The 15,549-nt window shown below is 33.9% G+C and overlaps 2 protein-coding genes and 3 non-coding genes across 5 annotated transcripts; 3 read left to right on the forward strand and 2 right to left on the reverse strand.

Moving 5' to 3' along the window:
• Positions 1–1,151: 1,151 nt before the first annotated feature.
• On the forward strand, positions 1,152–4,281 carry PIG-U (phosphatidylinositol glycan anchor biosynthesis class U). Its single transcript, XM_073087950.1, has 3 exons — positions 1,152–2,028; positions 2,799–3,070; positions 3,532–4,281. Exons 1-3 carry the CDS (start codon positions 1,265–1,267, stop codon positions 3,783–3,785), a joined length of 1,290 nt encoding a protein of 429 aa, XP_072944051.1. The 5' UTR covers positions 1,152–1,264; the 3' UTR covers positions 3,786–4,281.
• Positions 4,282–6,487: 2,206 nt separating this feature from the next.
• LOC140747937 (uncharacterized) lies at positions 6,488–14,487 on the forward strand. The gene is made up of 11 exons (XM_073080595.1): positions 6,488–6,675; positions 7,049–7,333; positions 7,844–8,157; positions 8,384–8,569; positions 8,908–9,198; positions 9,930–10,047; positions 10,704–10,843; positions 11,266–11,552; positions 11,723–11,935; positions 12,890–13,079; positions 14,269–14,487. Exons 1-11 carry the CDS (start codon positions 6,488–6,490, stop codon positions 14,430–14,432), a joined length of 2,376 nt encoding a protein of 791 aa, XP_072936696.1. The 3' UTR covers positions 14,433–14,487.
• On the reverse strand, positions 13,911–13,984 carry TRNAT-AGU (transfer RNA threonine (anticodon AGU)). The gene has a single exon. It is a non-coding gene; the product is annotated as a tRNA-Thr (tRNA).
• A 67-nt stretch (positions 14,488–14,554) lies between the features above and the next one.
• On the reverse strand, positions 14,555–14,627 carry TRNAR-CCU (transfer RNA arginine (anticodon CCU)). Its single transcript has one exon. It is a non-coding gene; the product is annotated as a tRNA-Arg (tRNA).
• Positions 14,628–15,223: 596 nt separating this feature from the next.
• TRNAW-CCA (transfer RNA tryptophan (anticodon CCA)) lies at positions 15,224–15,295 on the forward strand. The gene has a single exon. It is a non-coding gene; the product is annotated as a tRNA-Trp (tRNA).
• Positions 15,296–15,549: the final 254 nt, after the last annotated feature.

A 15,549-nucleotide genomic window follows, 5' to 3' on the forward strand; every position in this document is an offset into this window, starting at 1 on the left:
TATGAACATACTATGAATAACAATTTCGTACAGTTCAATCTTAGTTCAACAAACAAATAGGTAAAAAAACAGAAATAGGTATCACTCACCTACATATTATATGGGATATGTCCAATGAAAGACTTGAATTCAGATAATTATTCTTATTTTTAATTAGGTAATTCCAAAACACCTTACAGTGTGCTCTCATTGTCATTTCCAATTCCCGCCAATGCCGCCATGCCCCCCTTTTGGTACTTTTTTTAGTTCACAAATGCGGCCAATTAAATATATGGCCAGCATTATGTTTGGAATCAAAGGTTTGACTATTTTTATATTAATATAAATAATTTATTTCATAATGTTTAAATAAAGTATAATAAAAAATGTGACCTTTGGTCAAAATGTGCTACTTGCAGTTTAAAATGAAACGCCTGAAATATTTTGTGCATGAATGCCTTAATCTTGATCCGAATTTTAGACAAAAAGAAATATGTGAGGCTAACTTAAAATAAAATTCAATAAAATAATTGCAATTACCTAACGAAATAATTATGATAATTTTAATTTCTTATTCAGACGTTTAAACTGAATGTCCTTATTATCGTTTCATACATTAAAGAAATAAATATGTGAAAAGTCTATGATCAACACCATAGATAATAAACATAGATAAAAACCATGAAGTTATAGGTAAATATGGAGGCCACACTTAGAACAAAATCTTGAGGCAAATACCTACGTATCTCCATCCCGCTTTCTGTGGGCCGACCTCTCTTTCTAGTGTGGACTATAGTATTGCTATCTTCTTCTTTAAATCTCCTAGAAAATTCTTAGAATTAGTCACCACACTAGCCTTACCAGAAGTTAAACACTGTCAAATAATTTACCTTTAAATAAATACTTGAACTATGATTAGTTCAATTGAAAATCCCAAAATCGTAGGTCACGTATGCATATCTGGGTTGGCAATTCAACGAATTATAATCCCATTTCTTAAGGATTCGGTAATGTGGCAACATTGGCCCTATGTGCCAAAATAAATAAAGGTTACCCTACTTAGACAGAGAGGGTCTGCCCACAGAGAGCGAGATGGTGATACATAGGTTTTGCTTCAAGTAGGTATTCGAAGTGTGTTCTCCATATTTACCTATAACTTCATGATAAAAACCGAAGATTGCGGACTGAAAGGAAAGAAAAAATGACATATCGTTGTTTTCGCTTTTTGGTGAAGTGAAGATAAACAAATTCCATTTGAAAATGATGATTTAGTTTTATTTACAAAATGGCACTTATATTTAAATATTTAATAGCCGGTTTAGTGAGATATTGGTTGATACATATAGATTACTGGCAAACAATAGCAAATAGAGTAGAAATAGCTACGCCTCTGAACTCCTGGAAGAGGTTAATTGAAGGTGTATATTTGTATGAAAATGGTATAAATCCATATGAAGGAGACTCATTTCATGAATCACCAATACTTCTTGTCTTCTTCCACTACTTGTTGAAGAGAACGCCGTATCTGTTACCGTTATTATTTACGATATTGGATCTTCTAACAGCATTCCTGTTATATCGAACGTCGAAATGTTTTATAAAGATGTTCAAAGAATCGCAGGAGATGACTAAGAAGGATGTAGCTGAGGAGTCAAAGGACATGTTACTGAGTGATGAGCAGTTCAATGCAGTACCAGAGTATGTGCTCTCAGTGTACCTGTTCAATCCATACTCAGTGTTGAACTGTGCTGGCATGACGACTACAGTTGTACAGAATTTATTGGTAGCTACGTCCTTGTGGGGAGCGTGCAGTGGCCGCAGGGTGGTGTCCTGTGCGTTTATCGCCCTCGCAACTCACCAGGCATTGTATCCAGTGCTTCTCATTGTGCCAATATCCATCTTACTGGCAGACGTGAACAAGGGTTGCAACAAGTGCTCCTACATCAGAACACTCCTAGTGTTTGTACTGTGTTGGGGCTTCTTGATATACATATCAGCATATATAATGGATGGGTCTTACAAATATGTGAACAATACATATGGATTCATGTAAGTAAAAAATCACTATCTTTGCTACATTATGGTGCTTCTCATTACACTAAAAAGCCTCTTCAGCATAATGGACATTATAAATGACTGAAGAAAGCCTTAAAATAAACCATGAACCTCAAAGATATTAACATGGTATGTAAAAGCATATTTTACATGGTATGGTATAGTAAGGTATGGTACTTCAGACTTCTTATCAAAGACAAAACATTTACCTAACTTTGAGTCAGTAATACTTTGATGATGAACATATTTTTATTATTTTACTTTTTTTCTATTGACTTGAAGTTATAGTTTCTGGTGAAAGATATTATTGTGCCACACTACAATACATTTGATACAACATGGTTGCCATCATATAAGTATAGGTTTCATATCATCATCACAATAAAATCCGTACCACGCGTGAATATGTTGATATGTCGATCTACTGTAAATATATTTATGTACATTATTTTGTTTTAGTCATAATAAACTTTAGGATTGTTTAATAATTTTAATTAATAGGGTGAATAAGTAAGTTAACGGGTCTTAATTACCGTACATAAACAACTTGTCAAATTTTAAAATAATCCTCTCACCAAAGAGTACAAATAGCTGCAATGAACATTGTGCATTTTCAACGTATTAACTTATTCACGCATGGTATGGAAATATTATGTTTCTAATTAAATTGATTCAACCAAATATATCAAGATGGACGTGCCCATTACCTCAAAGCTGCTAAGCCACATTAATTAATAATTAATAATATGTGTTTTTATTTTCAGATTAACTGTGCCAGATTTAAAACCGAACATTGGGTTATTTTGGTACTTCTTCACGGAGATGTTTGAGCACTTCAGATTGCTGTTTGTTTGTGCTTTCCAAATTAACGCGTTGGCACTATATGTGGTGCCTCTTACCCTGAAATTTAAGAGGGAACCCATGTTATTAGCAACAGTGCTTATAACATTGTCAACTATCTTCAGATCATATCCGTGCATTGGAGATGTTGGATTCTATTTGGCTCTTCTGCCAATGTGGAAACATTTGTTCTCATGTAAGTGTCCTATATATGAACTATACAATATAGAATATTATATTATAAACTTCTATTTCATTGAAGTAGTAGTATTATTTGGAATTGCACTAAAGCCCTATTTATTCATAACTTATTAAATCATGTAGTGTTTGTTCTGAATAGCAATTCTCTCTTCATGTGAATCCATACTATGTGAATATCATACAAATAATAATAGCAATATGTATGTGAATAGAAATGGCAAAGGTTGATGGCTATGGCAAGATATGTATATGGAAAATACAACAGACATTTTTTTTAAACATAGCTTACATACTTGCAAAGCCTCATTGCATATAATTATAATAGGAACACTAGTTTTTATTAAAGTTATATTTACAAAAGTTAATTAGTTAGTTCACAAAAGTTCTGATTTGTTTGTCTGTAATGAACATTTCAATATGTAATTGGTATATAAAACATTTCTTTCCTATTTACAGTTATGCGTCAGAAGTTTATAATCGGCTGTGCTTTCATCATCACGTCTGCTCTTGGACCTACAGTTTGGCATCTCTGGATATACTCCGGCTCAGCCAATGCAAACTTTTTCTTCGGAGTAACTCTATCCTTTGCAACAGCACAGATATTCCTCATAACTGATTTACTATTTGCATATACCAAACGTGAATTTACTCTTAGGCATGGCACGTCTCGGCAGATTGATGGAAAGCCCGCAAAGTTAGTGCTGCGATAATGCTGAGATATTGACTGTGAATATATTAATAAATGTAAAATTTTGCATTTAACTGAACAAAAAAAATATTCCTGACTGTTGAGACACCATAGACAATTTTCTTTTTCTAATATAAGTACTTCCAGCTTTGTACAAAGATTAATTATTATGCATTTATGTTTTTTTATTGGTTGTGTTATTGTACAATAGTGTTAATGATTTATGTCAACCATATAATTTTAAAGGTAAACATGAAGTTAAGGGAATTCTTTTTACCTTTTATCAACTATTTCATTTCTTAAAAATTGTTTGTGACATTATACTACTCGTACATTTATAATATCTTTATTCAGCTACAGTAGTTCTGTATGTGAAGTACATGAGATAATATATGCATATTTAGAAGATAATAATGATAATATTAACCTAAATTGTATTATGTTAGTAGGTAACTTAAACGTAAGAAATTTTAGGATTTCAACTTATCAAAATAAACATTGATAGCTATTATCATTTCATTTGATTGGGTTCATACAATATAACTATGTATATTCATTTTCATGTTGGTAACATATGGTACGTTATGTATGTATGGTGTGTATGTTAGCGTATACATTGAATAAATAAGTAGTTTCGAAAAAATAAGTAAAAGGAATATTGTAACATACAGATAAGTAATTAGTATTATTTGTATTTTTATGCTACGATATTACCCAGGAGATTTATAATTTATTTTATATATTGAATTGAAGAAGATAAGTTCTATTGACTTAATTTTGAACTAAATAAGATTTTTTAATTTTACTCATATTATAAATGCGATAGATTGGTAGGTAGTGGTAGATGTTTGTAAATTTTAACACAATAACGGCTGAACAGAAATTGGTACACGACCTCTATTATAATATAATACATAGAATACTCTTTATTGTGGTAAATCTTGGTACATGTGAGGAGCTTCGGGCAAAATTTAATTTATTCTCAAACTATTAACAACGCCAAATTTATAATTGGTAACACCAATAAAGTAAACAGTAAGGATACTATACAATACATAACCATTCAAGAATATTTTCTTGAAGTGTACATATAAATGTACACTTCAAGAAAATATATAGTGAACAAAATATATAAATATTCATTATGTATATCTAAGTGCAGACAAATCATTCCTAAGGAGTAAATTTACTACTCTCTACATTACACTAAGACATTCTAAGCTATTGGATTACAAATATTCAGTATATTAATGTATTATTATGGTATTTTATAACATATTGTTACCATACTAACATTAGTTTTGAATTCAATTGAAGTAATTACATACATTCTAATATTAACGGTGTAAATAAGATACTAAATACATTAAGCAATACATCACACTTTTACTTGCTAATAATGTTTTAGTTTATAACAAATTGTAATTGTTCGCAAAACTATTCCTACATAAGTCTATATTATTTATGTTAATGCCCATGTATAGCAAAACTTTCTAGTATTGAATTTTTGTCGATTATGAAAGTCGGGTTATGAATGTTCTTTTCTGTTAATTCAAAGTTATATCCGGAGTTGTGGCCCTACACGGCCCTAGGAATATTGTCAATAAAATGGTGATTATTTTTATTTTGTCTTTTAATCGGTGCTACCTGTGTAATTTCAGGAACAATGTATAAGGATAACACGCCCTAGTTAACAATGAATCATTATCTTATCATACCAACTATCTAGTTCCTACGCACATTGTTATGTAGTAAGTGCACGCCGGCGGTGACAGCAAATAATGTGATACGGTTTAGAAGCAGTTTATTGTGACTACGGTTATTATGAAGCGATTAGTATTTATTTTTATGGCAGTGCTCTGTAAGTACACATTTCTAACGACTTACAAAACTCAACTTTGGTTGAAATAAGTTTGATTGACCGAATTCAGTGCTTAATTAAACTCAAATTATTTCGATTAATTGTTTATACGCACCTGATTATTTTTTCTTTTCAAGTATTATTCATACAATCGACAGTATTAGTCATTACTTTAAAATATTGAGATACAAAAATAGATATTAGGACTTTGGGGCAGGAGTTAGAATAGAAATCATTAATTAGGTTTTCGTCTAGGTTTTTATTTTTTTACACAGAAACGAAATATTGCTAACTATGTTTTGGAGGTAAAGTCTGTAGACTACTAAACCACATATTAATAAATAGTTACTAACTAAACATGGATTTCGACAAAAAAGTTCCGATTAAATCAATCAGTAGGTTATAGATTTATTTGTTTTAAATTTACACACTAATCTATACCTGGTTTATTTATTGCATACATAGATACAGACGGCTAAATAAATGAAATTCATAAAATTTCATTTATTTAAATAGTGTAGGAAATAAGTTATATTATATCTAAGGTTTAACGTAGTTAAAGCATTGTAAAGCTTACAATATGCATTTTATGTGTGATAAAAGTGTGAAAAGGTCATCTGTATTTAAATACTTTCCTGCTTTCGGAGTGACTTGAGCTCTTAGTCCTGGAACATACAACACACAAACAACTAGATATAGAACAGAAGTAGGTAAGTATACGGCCGATATAGACTGAGAATCGAACCCGGAATATTGAGTGTTAAATCTGTACGATGACTGCTTTACCACGCGGGACTATACATAGTAATATAAATTTATGAGCAGTTAAATATTATATAAAATTGAATAGTCTTCTAGGTTCAATGTCCTTTGTAGGTACCGAATGTGCAATCCTGTCGAGGGTGCCAGCTCATCTGATAGAATGTTACCGTGGCGGTGGTCCTCCGCTCAATGCACCAAGACGCCTCGACGTGTTCCTCTCGCTTCTCAGACGATTGGAGTCCAGCTCCTCACTCGATTTACGGCTTTTTAGTGCTAATTTACTTAGAAGGTATTTCAAGTGTAATTAGGTATTATAGTTACATTTTAGTTGTTTTTATTTCGAGTAACGACTAATGATGATTAAAATTTTGGGTGCAAACTATTTGATTAGTAAATGAGTTACTACACATCGATGATCACCAACGCGTTGGTGATATTAAAATTTTAGTTTTATTTTTTAATTTTAATAAATCTTAATTAGGAAATAAAGGCTAAAGGCATAATTCTTGTGGTACAAATCTGCTTAAAATATTTAAAATAATTTCGAATCCCATCCATCCCACCCATAAATCTCGATTTAGTTACATAGGTATTTTATTGTATTATTTTTATTTTTTATAAATTTATTGTACAATTTAATCTAATGTTACCTATGAATTTAGCGTACGCTTGGATGGCATAGAAGAAGCAGCTAATGTTGTCGAAACAGACTTTGTATTGCCCTTCAGGGCATCCGCCTTTCAATTCCATAAATACAAATTATTGATGGATGTATTCATACCAAGCCAAGATCTGCTCAATGTAGACGAAAGCCTTTCGATGGTGGAAAAATGTCTCTTACATAAAATGATGAGTTCTACAGTACAACCATGGGAAAGAGGTGACGAAAACGTTCAGTGCCCGTTGTCAATTCAACAGAGGCAAAGCATGACACAAAGAAATCGAAGGTACGTACAAGTCCATGTATAGGTATCTCTATCTATGTATATCTATGTATATATGTATGTCTATCTATTCATACCCACCGTTTACTATTCTACCTAATATTAGTAATATAAAACCTTTTATCTTTAATCCATGCAATAATTTATACTGAACGATTTGTCAACGTAGCAAAACTGAAAATGAAGTGATCACTGCTATACCGACTTTAAGATCGGTAGTCAAGGCTATTAAGCCTTGATTGATCTAGGTCTAAACTGGTCTAAAGATCTAGGTTTTAAATCTGAATTAATTATTTTGCAAACATTATTTTCCAGTTCATACGATTTCTGTACAAAATCTACTTTACTCGACCAGAGTAGATTAGCTTTAGTATTAGGGTTTACGTAAACTCTGAGTATCAACCCAATGAGAAAAAGCACTAAAAGAAAAAGCAAGAGCACTAGCAGAATAAAAAAATACATAATATGTACCTTTAAGCTATTATACGTTTTATTACTATTACTCCATTCCAGAGCTTACAGCAGATGCCCTATAGAAGATGGCGTTATTCAAACACAATGGGGGACGATATCCCCGGGAACTGTTGTCGCAGCTATTGCAGCTTCTTTAGAATCCCAGCGAGTTTTGGTCACTGATATACTTACCGCCAATATTTATAAAGAGGAGGTGTCGCAGCAGTTAATGGAGTCAGCTCTGGAGGAGTGGACGAAAAGAAATGAGAAGTACAGAGAGGATGATGAAGGGAAAGAAGAGGAAACTTTCAACGATGTGGATGTTCAGTCATCGGGTGCTGATATCAGTAACATTTGGGTTGCTACGTTGGCTGGTGGGTATAGGTGCATTATGATTTTTTAATAATTAAATAACAAAAATAGCAGCACCTAAATGATATTGATCTTATAGTAGGTGGGTACATTATAACCGCGTATTTAACTATTTACCACTTGGTCACTACTAACCATTGGCAGGTAAGTTGCCCCTGGGAACTAAGATATTTCGCCTCATACGTACTCATGTGTAGACTGATAGAAATGAATATATGTATTTTCTAGGTGATTTAGCAGAAGTAGTCGTGAATCAAGGTCCAAGAGTAGGAGCGGTGAGCCAGCAGCTCGTGGTGGGCAGCAACAACAGGTGGAACGACACTCTGTTGCCCAGAGACTCCTACTTGTTAATACGAAACAGTAGCGCTGTTGAGTGGCACTTCACTGATGCTGAAATATTAGCGGGCATAGACGGTAAGACATCTAGGTATTATGGTAGTCTATTTATAAGGTCAGTCTAAAATATCGGTTAGTCTGGTCCAATCTTATTGATAATTAAACGGTTCAAATTAATAAATTATTGTTGAGCCGGTTATAGTAGAACTGTCATCTAGAGATAAACAGATAGACCCTTACGAGCAGTCGGAAGGGTAACTTTTTGTTATGAGAAAATTTTAGAAGGAGAACACATCTCTGTGTTTGGTTTGATTGCAGTCAATATCCCAGATAAATATTTTACTTACCATAACATTACGAACTAAATATCATTATAAATTACTATAATAATTTCTTCATTCTTAATGTAATTTCAGGGCTCATATTAGCGAAATACGTGCCAACTTGGGTAGCACAAAGAGGAACACTGCGGCTCTCCCAAGTTATAGAAATGTACTACTCAAACGAAGGGGTTTCATTCGAGCCGTCAGTACGAGCCTGTAACAGACTTGCACTATTCCTCGAAAACGTCGATACCTCCCAATTATACATCGAAGCGTCGAGATTCGCACATATATTGGCTTTACGGCAAATCACTGTGTACATCCCGGTTGAAGAAATGCAGAGAATCACTCAGGCGGCTGTTTCGACTTTCGTTAACTATGTTCGTGAGTATTATGTACCGTGGGTTATCATATTATATATGACGACCCGCGTGGCGGAGCGGTCACCATGCCGGTCTGATGCGCAAAGGGTCCCGGGTTCGATCCCCGGCCAGACAGATATCTAAATGATGAATTTAGATTTCAGTTCCTGGGTCTGGGTGTTTGTGTATTTGTCTATGTGTGTGTTCGTGGCACCCACGACACAGGAAATCCTAGTATGGGGCTGTGAGTGTAGAAAGCGTTAAAGCGTTTATATTTGGAGGAAACATCTGTTACACACGTCTATGGGCATCCCCAGTTCTACTTCGGTGGCATACCCATCATACATATTTCTACCTTACAATAGGGTTTAGTGGTCCTGTTTTATCGTTCGAAGTGTCTGGAAAAGACACTTATACCTACGAAGTGTTCTAACTTAGTTCTAAGGGGTAGCAAGATGGGAGCGCCCATCGCTGATTTCCGGTATAAGATTGACTATTATAGAGGTCCATAGATGGCAGTGACTACTTACCATCAAGTGGACTGAATGCTCGATGGCTACGTCATTTAACAAAGCTTTATAGCTTTAACCAGGGCCGGATTTAGAGGTCTAGAGGCCTTGGAGCAACAAACGTGTGGAGGCCCCCTGTGTTGTGGGGGCCCCTCTTTTGTGGAGGCCCCGGTGCGGCCGCCCCGGTTGCCCTCCCTTAAATCCGGCCCTGGCTATAACTGAAAATACAATAAACTATTTGCAGCATCGTTATTGAGGCAGAATCACCGCGAATGCCAAGTGACCCGGAGCTTGCCTGTGGTCGACTTGCTGGTGGCGACTGACGGCGCTTGGAAGGGATATGATGTGGAGCAGTTTATGTCGTGAGTATACATCTGTATATTATCTACTTTGTTACTTAGTTCTACTACTCAGTTACTTAGTATCTAGTACATATAATATAGGAGTAGCAGACGAGCATGCAGTCCACCTGATGGTAAGTGGCTACTGCCGCCCATGGACATCTGTAATCAACCCCAGATAGGATTAGATATTCCTACCTGAGGTCAGCCACAGATGCGCCGCTACCCCTTAAGACTAAGCTGGAACGCCTCGGAAAAGTCTGTCTCCCTTACCACACCCTTCAAACCGAAACACAGAAGCGCCTAACACTGCTGTTATTAGGTAGAAATAGGTGTGGCGGTGGTGCCGCCGGAGTCGAACCACAAAGGGTTCTACCACCTTCTGTAAATATTTTATAGCTATTATACTTTTCACTATGTCGTTTTGAATCTATCTCCTGACATGTAATCGTATGTTGACTATCTTGTAAATGTCAATAAAGGTCAAAAGTGGTATATTTATTTGCAAAGTATTATTACTTATGCAGTTATTTTGCAAAAGTAGATTCGCTCCAAGTTAGTATTCAAACGCCTAACGTGATCGACTTAAGTTATGACCCGGCCGGCTCTTTTCCTAAAAATTACGTACCCTCCATTCACAATTTTTAGCAACCAAAATGTTTTATCATTTTTTTCAGATGGATTGGAGGGGCCCTAGAAGTGGATGCACGAAGAAGTACCATATCGCTTCTCCACGGGAACACCGGGCGATGGATCGTACCTCCCTCCAGCAATCTCACTGCATTCTTTCAACATCTTCACAACACTACTATTGAATGTAAGGATACTGAAAAAAGTACTTTGATATTGAAATAAAGATATAAATGTGTATTACAACAGGTGCATACTATTGCTCCAAAATATTAACATTATCAAAGTAGTTGGTTAATTGCAAGGTGAAGTTAATTCTATTTTACATTTTTATCAACTATGAAGAATTATATTATGGTGTATTATTCTGTATCGTATCGTGTATAATAAGTGTTTATTAGCACCGAAACTCTCAAGAGTTACTGCACTTGGCTGATTTTTAATTCTAGTTTCTATACATATTCCAATTTTTTTGAGAAGAGAGGAAATGCTGGTATTTTAAGCCAATAATATCCACAATCAACTTTTTCAAAAAAGATTTACCTAATAGATACTCACGAAGTCTGTTAAGGAACGCCATATCTCAAAACCTGTACAAATTCTTTTCAGGGCCAAATAGCCTCAATCTTCCGAACATAATATCAGCGGTGATCCGACACTCCCGTAACCAGACCCTACGTGACATAGAGGAGATGGCTAGCGCAGGACATAGTACATTAGTCCTCATCATGAGCCCTAGCGACAGGCCATCCACCACAGAACTCGACAGAGCTCGGGACCTCATGACGTCACTAAGGAACAGTTTCTTCGATGTATACTTTGCCTACGCAGCACAGGAGCTGTCAGACTTTCAAAATATTAACGAGTATCTTGATTATTCTGAGATCTTTTTGCGGGTATTTTTTTATAATAGCTTATTACAATACGTATTTTTAAGGACTTATAGGTTTTACAATTCTGTTTGCTGGTATCCAAAATTGGTTTCCTTAAAAGTGTTGTATATGGTTTATATTTAATCAAATAACTTAACTTTTATACGTCAATTATTAAATATTATTTCTTTTAGCTGACGTCAACAGCAGTTTCAGATGCAATTCATGTAGTGGATACCTATATAGGAAATCGTGATGTTCCTATGAGAATCTTTGGGCCACAGTGCCCAGTAAATGGCACAGTATATGAACAGGTCCCATATGAAGATTACATTTTACCTGGCAGAGAACAAAATTACCGTATACATCCATTCTACTTGAGGCTACAGCCTCTCATTACTGTGCAGGTAAGTAGCGACATCTGTGTGTAAACCATAACATAACATTGTAGGGTGCCATCTTTATGGTAAGTAGCGCCATCTATGCTGAATTGATGATAAATAGCGTGATGTATGAACCGTGAACGCCATCTGTTAGTATGTACAGTAATGTTTGTGTTAAATTATTGTAACAAATTACTAACAAGAGACCATAATATTTTATGAAAAGTTTATAATTAACTTAACTTGAATTTTTGTATGTCTAGATTTTATAAGTTTAATTAGACCCTCTTCTCGGTATCAGCATAGTAAAATAATTACTATGGTATAAGCATGGTATAGGCTGAAAAGAAATTTACATATATTATATAAAATTTAAGTTAAAAATGCATTATAATTTACATGAAATTACTCAAGAATAACTTGACTAACAGAAAATCCCTATCGAGTTTACAATACTTTATTCGACTAAAACTCTTTTGTAGAAGGTGATTCAAATGAAATGTTCTCGTTCTTCTTGAGTAATGATATAAATTGTGTTGGTTTTGATCAATTTAACATGATATACTGGTACTGGTACTACTCAAAAACATGATATTGGTTTTGAGTTTGATTATTCCAACCATAGATTTATTAGTAAAGATTACTCACTCCTAACAATAAAATGTACCCAGTTTTGATAATTGAAATAGTTGTGTAAAAAAGTTTTGCCACGTCTCCGTGCTAAAATATCCCTAAAATATTTGAAATAATTATTTATTTATTAAGTAAATTACGTAGTATTAGTTATTTATTCGTAAATTTTCTCTAAAAATGTTTTTATTTGTCAAGAATTCAAAAAAAGAACTTACTAATACGCCTTTGTGGCTTCATTCAATTTCAAGGCGGCGAAGTATCTTTACTAATCTATGGTTATAATATAACTAGTTTTAGTTACCATTTAGATGATAAAATAGGCTGATCTATGATTCCAACATACAGTTCCGTAACGACGGCCAAGGCCGTATCCTGGTGTGCAAGTGGCGCGGCGCGGAGGAGTCGCACGGCTGCCAGACCGTCACAGAGCGGGACACGTACACATTCAACCTCACCGCCCCCTGCCCCTCTCCGGACTTCTGCCCGCCTGTGCATTTCGTCGTTACCGCGCTCTCTACGCTCAATCTTTGCGCTCGTAAGTTATTTGATTTGTAAGTTGATAGATACGTAAGTATTTATTATTAGGTTGGCCAACGACTCGCAAAAAGTCCGCACCCTTCAAACCAGCACATATCAGCGCATAACACTGCTGTTTTAAAATAGGTACCTATAGATAAACATTCATAGAGGTTATGATGTCGCAGTCGGATCACGACAGATCTTTCATTTGATTTTAATAGACCAATATTAAAAAAATATATTAAAAAATTAATGAAAACCAACGATTATTACTTCTAAGCGATTTTTTTTATATTGGTTGTGATAAAAAAATCAATATATTTTCTATAAGTATATTAGACCAGTGTATATATTTTTTTCTAAACAATAAGCGACAAGCATAGATGGCGACAAGTAAATTGTTGCAAAGTGTAGGAAATATATCACAACTATTTAGAAAAATCGATCCGAGGTATGAGCGAGGTGGGGTTGATATTTAAGGGTGGAAATGGTTTTTCACTATTTTTAACCTAAGTTGACTTATTATCGGAGTCGGTAATAAAAAGGTCTATAACTTATGTATTTACATTTTTTTCACTTAACCTAATTTATCTGTAAAAAGGACTGATATTCTGGATTTTGATTTCCCAAAAACATAAAATTTAGTGCCAACTTACCGTTCAAATACGCTATGATATTTTTGATTTTAAATAAAAAGACCCGATTTTCAGTTGAAATTCATTAAAGTTAAAAAAAAAAACAAATGTTTGAAAAAAAAATTATCGTTTTATTCCAAATATTCAGAAAGTAAATTTCTGTACTTTCCTAAAATATTTAAAAGAAAAAAATATACTATTTAATTCACTGTAGGCCCCGGGGGGATTCGAACCCCCGATCTCCTGTTTACTAGACAGGCGCTTTAACCAACTAAGCCACGGCGCCTCTGTCCAAGTTGTCGAAAATATAGAACACATACAATGTAAAGCAATAAAATTAAAAAAAAAATTGTATTAGTATTTATTTCATTGCATATAAATATTGCATTGCATATAAATTTTAGTTTTATGTCTTTCACTACCTATAATATTTTTTTATACAAATTATATATTGCACTACCTATTTGGTAGAATTTTTGCGATAGTCATACTTAATTTTATTTCAGCCTTTAATTATAAGTATAATAAAAAAGTAAAAACTACTTTTTAAATTGATTGTAACATTTGCAGATAAGGATTGTCGCCTACCTGCTCAAGTAGGTTACTACATACGTCACACCGGTACCCGCTGTATTCCTCTGCTGGGTTCAGCGGCTACAAAAAAAAATATTTGGAAAGTGCATCTCGGACTTTCACTTGTGACCTCATTACTATATCATTATTTAATTAAATAAAAAAATGTATGATAAAATAAAATATATATTAATTAAAAATTTAATACATTACAATTTTGCCAGTTTTATATTATATAAGATTTACTTATACAGTATACAAAAGAAGATACTCCTTAATCTCATACCCCTGGTGGGACTCGAACCCACAATCCCCGGCTTAGGAGGCCGATGCCTTATCCATTAGGCCACAGGGGCTTGTATCATTTGGTATCAATTTAACATATACAAAGGCAAGGTATTTATTATTGTAATAATTAAAATATATTATCGTTATTTTTTAATCATTTTCATAAAATAGGTTTATATTCGCCAAAATCAATACATTGATAGATATTGAGGAATAACTTTAACAATAAAATTATTGGCTACTACATGTATAATTTAAACATTATTTAAAACATTAAAATATATATCTGAACTGAACTAAATGTGTAGTCTAATTTATCAGTTATACGCAGTACATAATCGCTACAACAGTAATTTCACGTAGTGTCGCCCTCTATCCGCAATAGTTAACATTATATATTTAAGTGTATCATCTATGGTTACCAAGCACAACGAAGAAGGGATCATTTTATTTTCTCTCTGCTACGACAGAGTGCGCTGATGGTTCTTCACTTTTATAAAGAAGCACATGAAATTATGTTATTTTAAATGATTTCTTGTTTTTTTTATACATTTGTTGTAAAATTTATTTCATTTAATTGTTAGCTAAAATATAAAACAAAAAAAAATATGAAAACTCATAAGGCATTTAGCTTATATAATAGTTTTTCAACAGGCACTTCAATGACTCCGTGGCGCAACGGTAGCGCGTCTGACTCCAGATCAGAAGGTTGCGTGTTCAAATCACGTCGGGGTCAAATGTTGTTTCTTTTTACATTTTCTTTTTTTTTATGTATTACATTAAATTTGTGAAATGAAGATATAATACAACAAATATATTACTATTAAATAAGATATTATTATTAAGTACCCAAAAGCTCAAGCTTACGGTTTGAGTACGTGTGGTATTTAATAGGAATATAAATGTAAGATTCCTTTTAGGCACATCAGTAAAAATAATTCGCCAAGTACGAGTAGAACTCCCACTTGGAGGCTTCCGTACCACAAATTG

This window comes from Epargyreus clarus, unplaced genomic scaffold (assembly GCF_041222505.1).
Source record: "Epargyreus clarus isolate Ecla_fem2 unplaced genomic scaffold, WU_Ecla_fem_2.2 ptg000003l, whole genome shotgun sequence".
NCBI classification, from domain to species: Eukaryota; Metazoa; Arthropoda; class Insecta; order Lepidoptera; family Hesperiidae; genus Epargyreus; species Epargyreus clarus.

Excerpts from the sequence above, each read along its gene's own strand:
- PIG-U (XM_073087950.1), top strand. The coding sequence starts at position 1,265 with ATGGCACTTATATTTAAATATTTAATAGCCGGTTTAGTGAGATATTGG. Across the intron at positions 2,029-2,798 it reads AACAATACATATGGATTCAT|ATTAACTGTGCCAGATTTAA; the intron begins GTAAGTAAAAAA and ends TTTTATTTTCAG. Across the intron at positions 3,071-3,531 it reads GTGGAAACATTTGTTCTCAT|TTATGCGTCAGAAGTTTATA; the intron begins GTAAGTGTCCTA and ends TCCTATTTACAG.
- LOC140747937 (XM_073080595.1), top strand. The coding sequence starts at position 6,488 with ATGTCCTTTGTAGGTACCGAATGTGCAATCCTGTCGAGGGTGCCAGCT. Across the intron at positions 9,199-9,929 it reads GACTTTCGTTAACTATGTTC|CATCGTTATTGAGGCAGAAT; the intron begins GTGAGTATTATG and ends AACTATTTGCAG. Across the intron at positions 11,936-12,889 it reads AGCCTCTCATTACTGTGCAG|TTCCGTAACGACGGCCAAGG; the intron begins GTAAGTAGCGAC and ends TCCAACATACAG.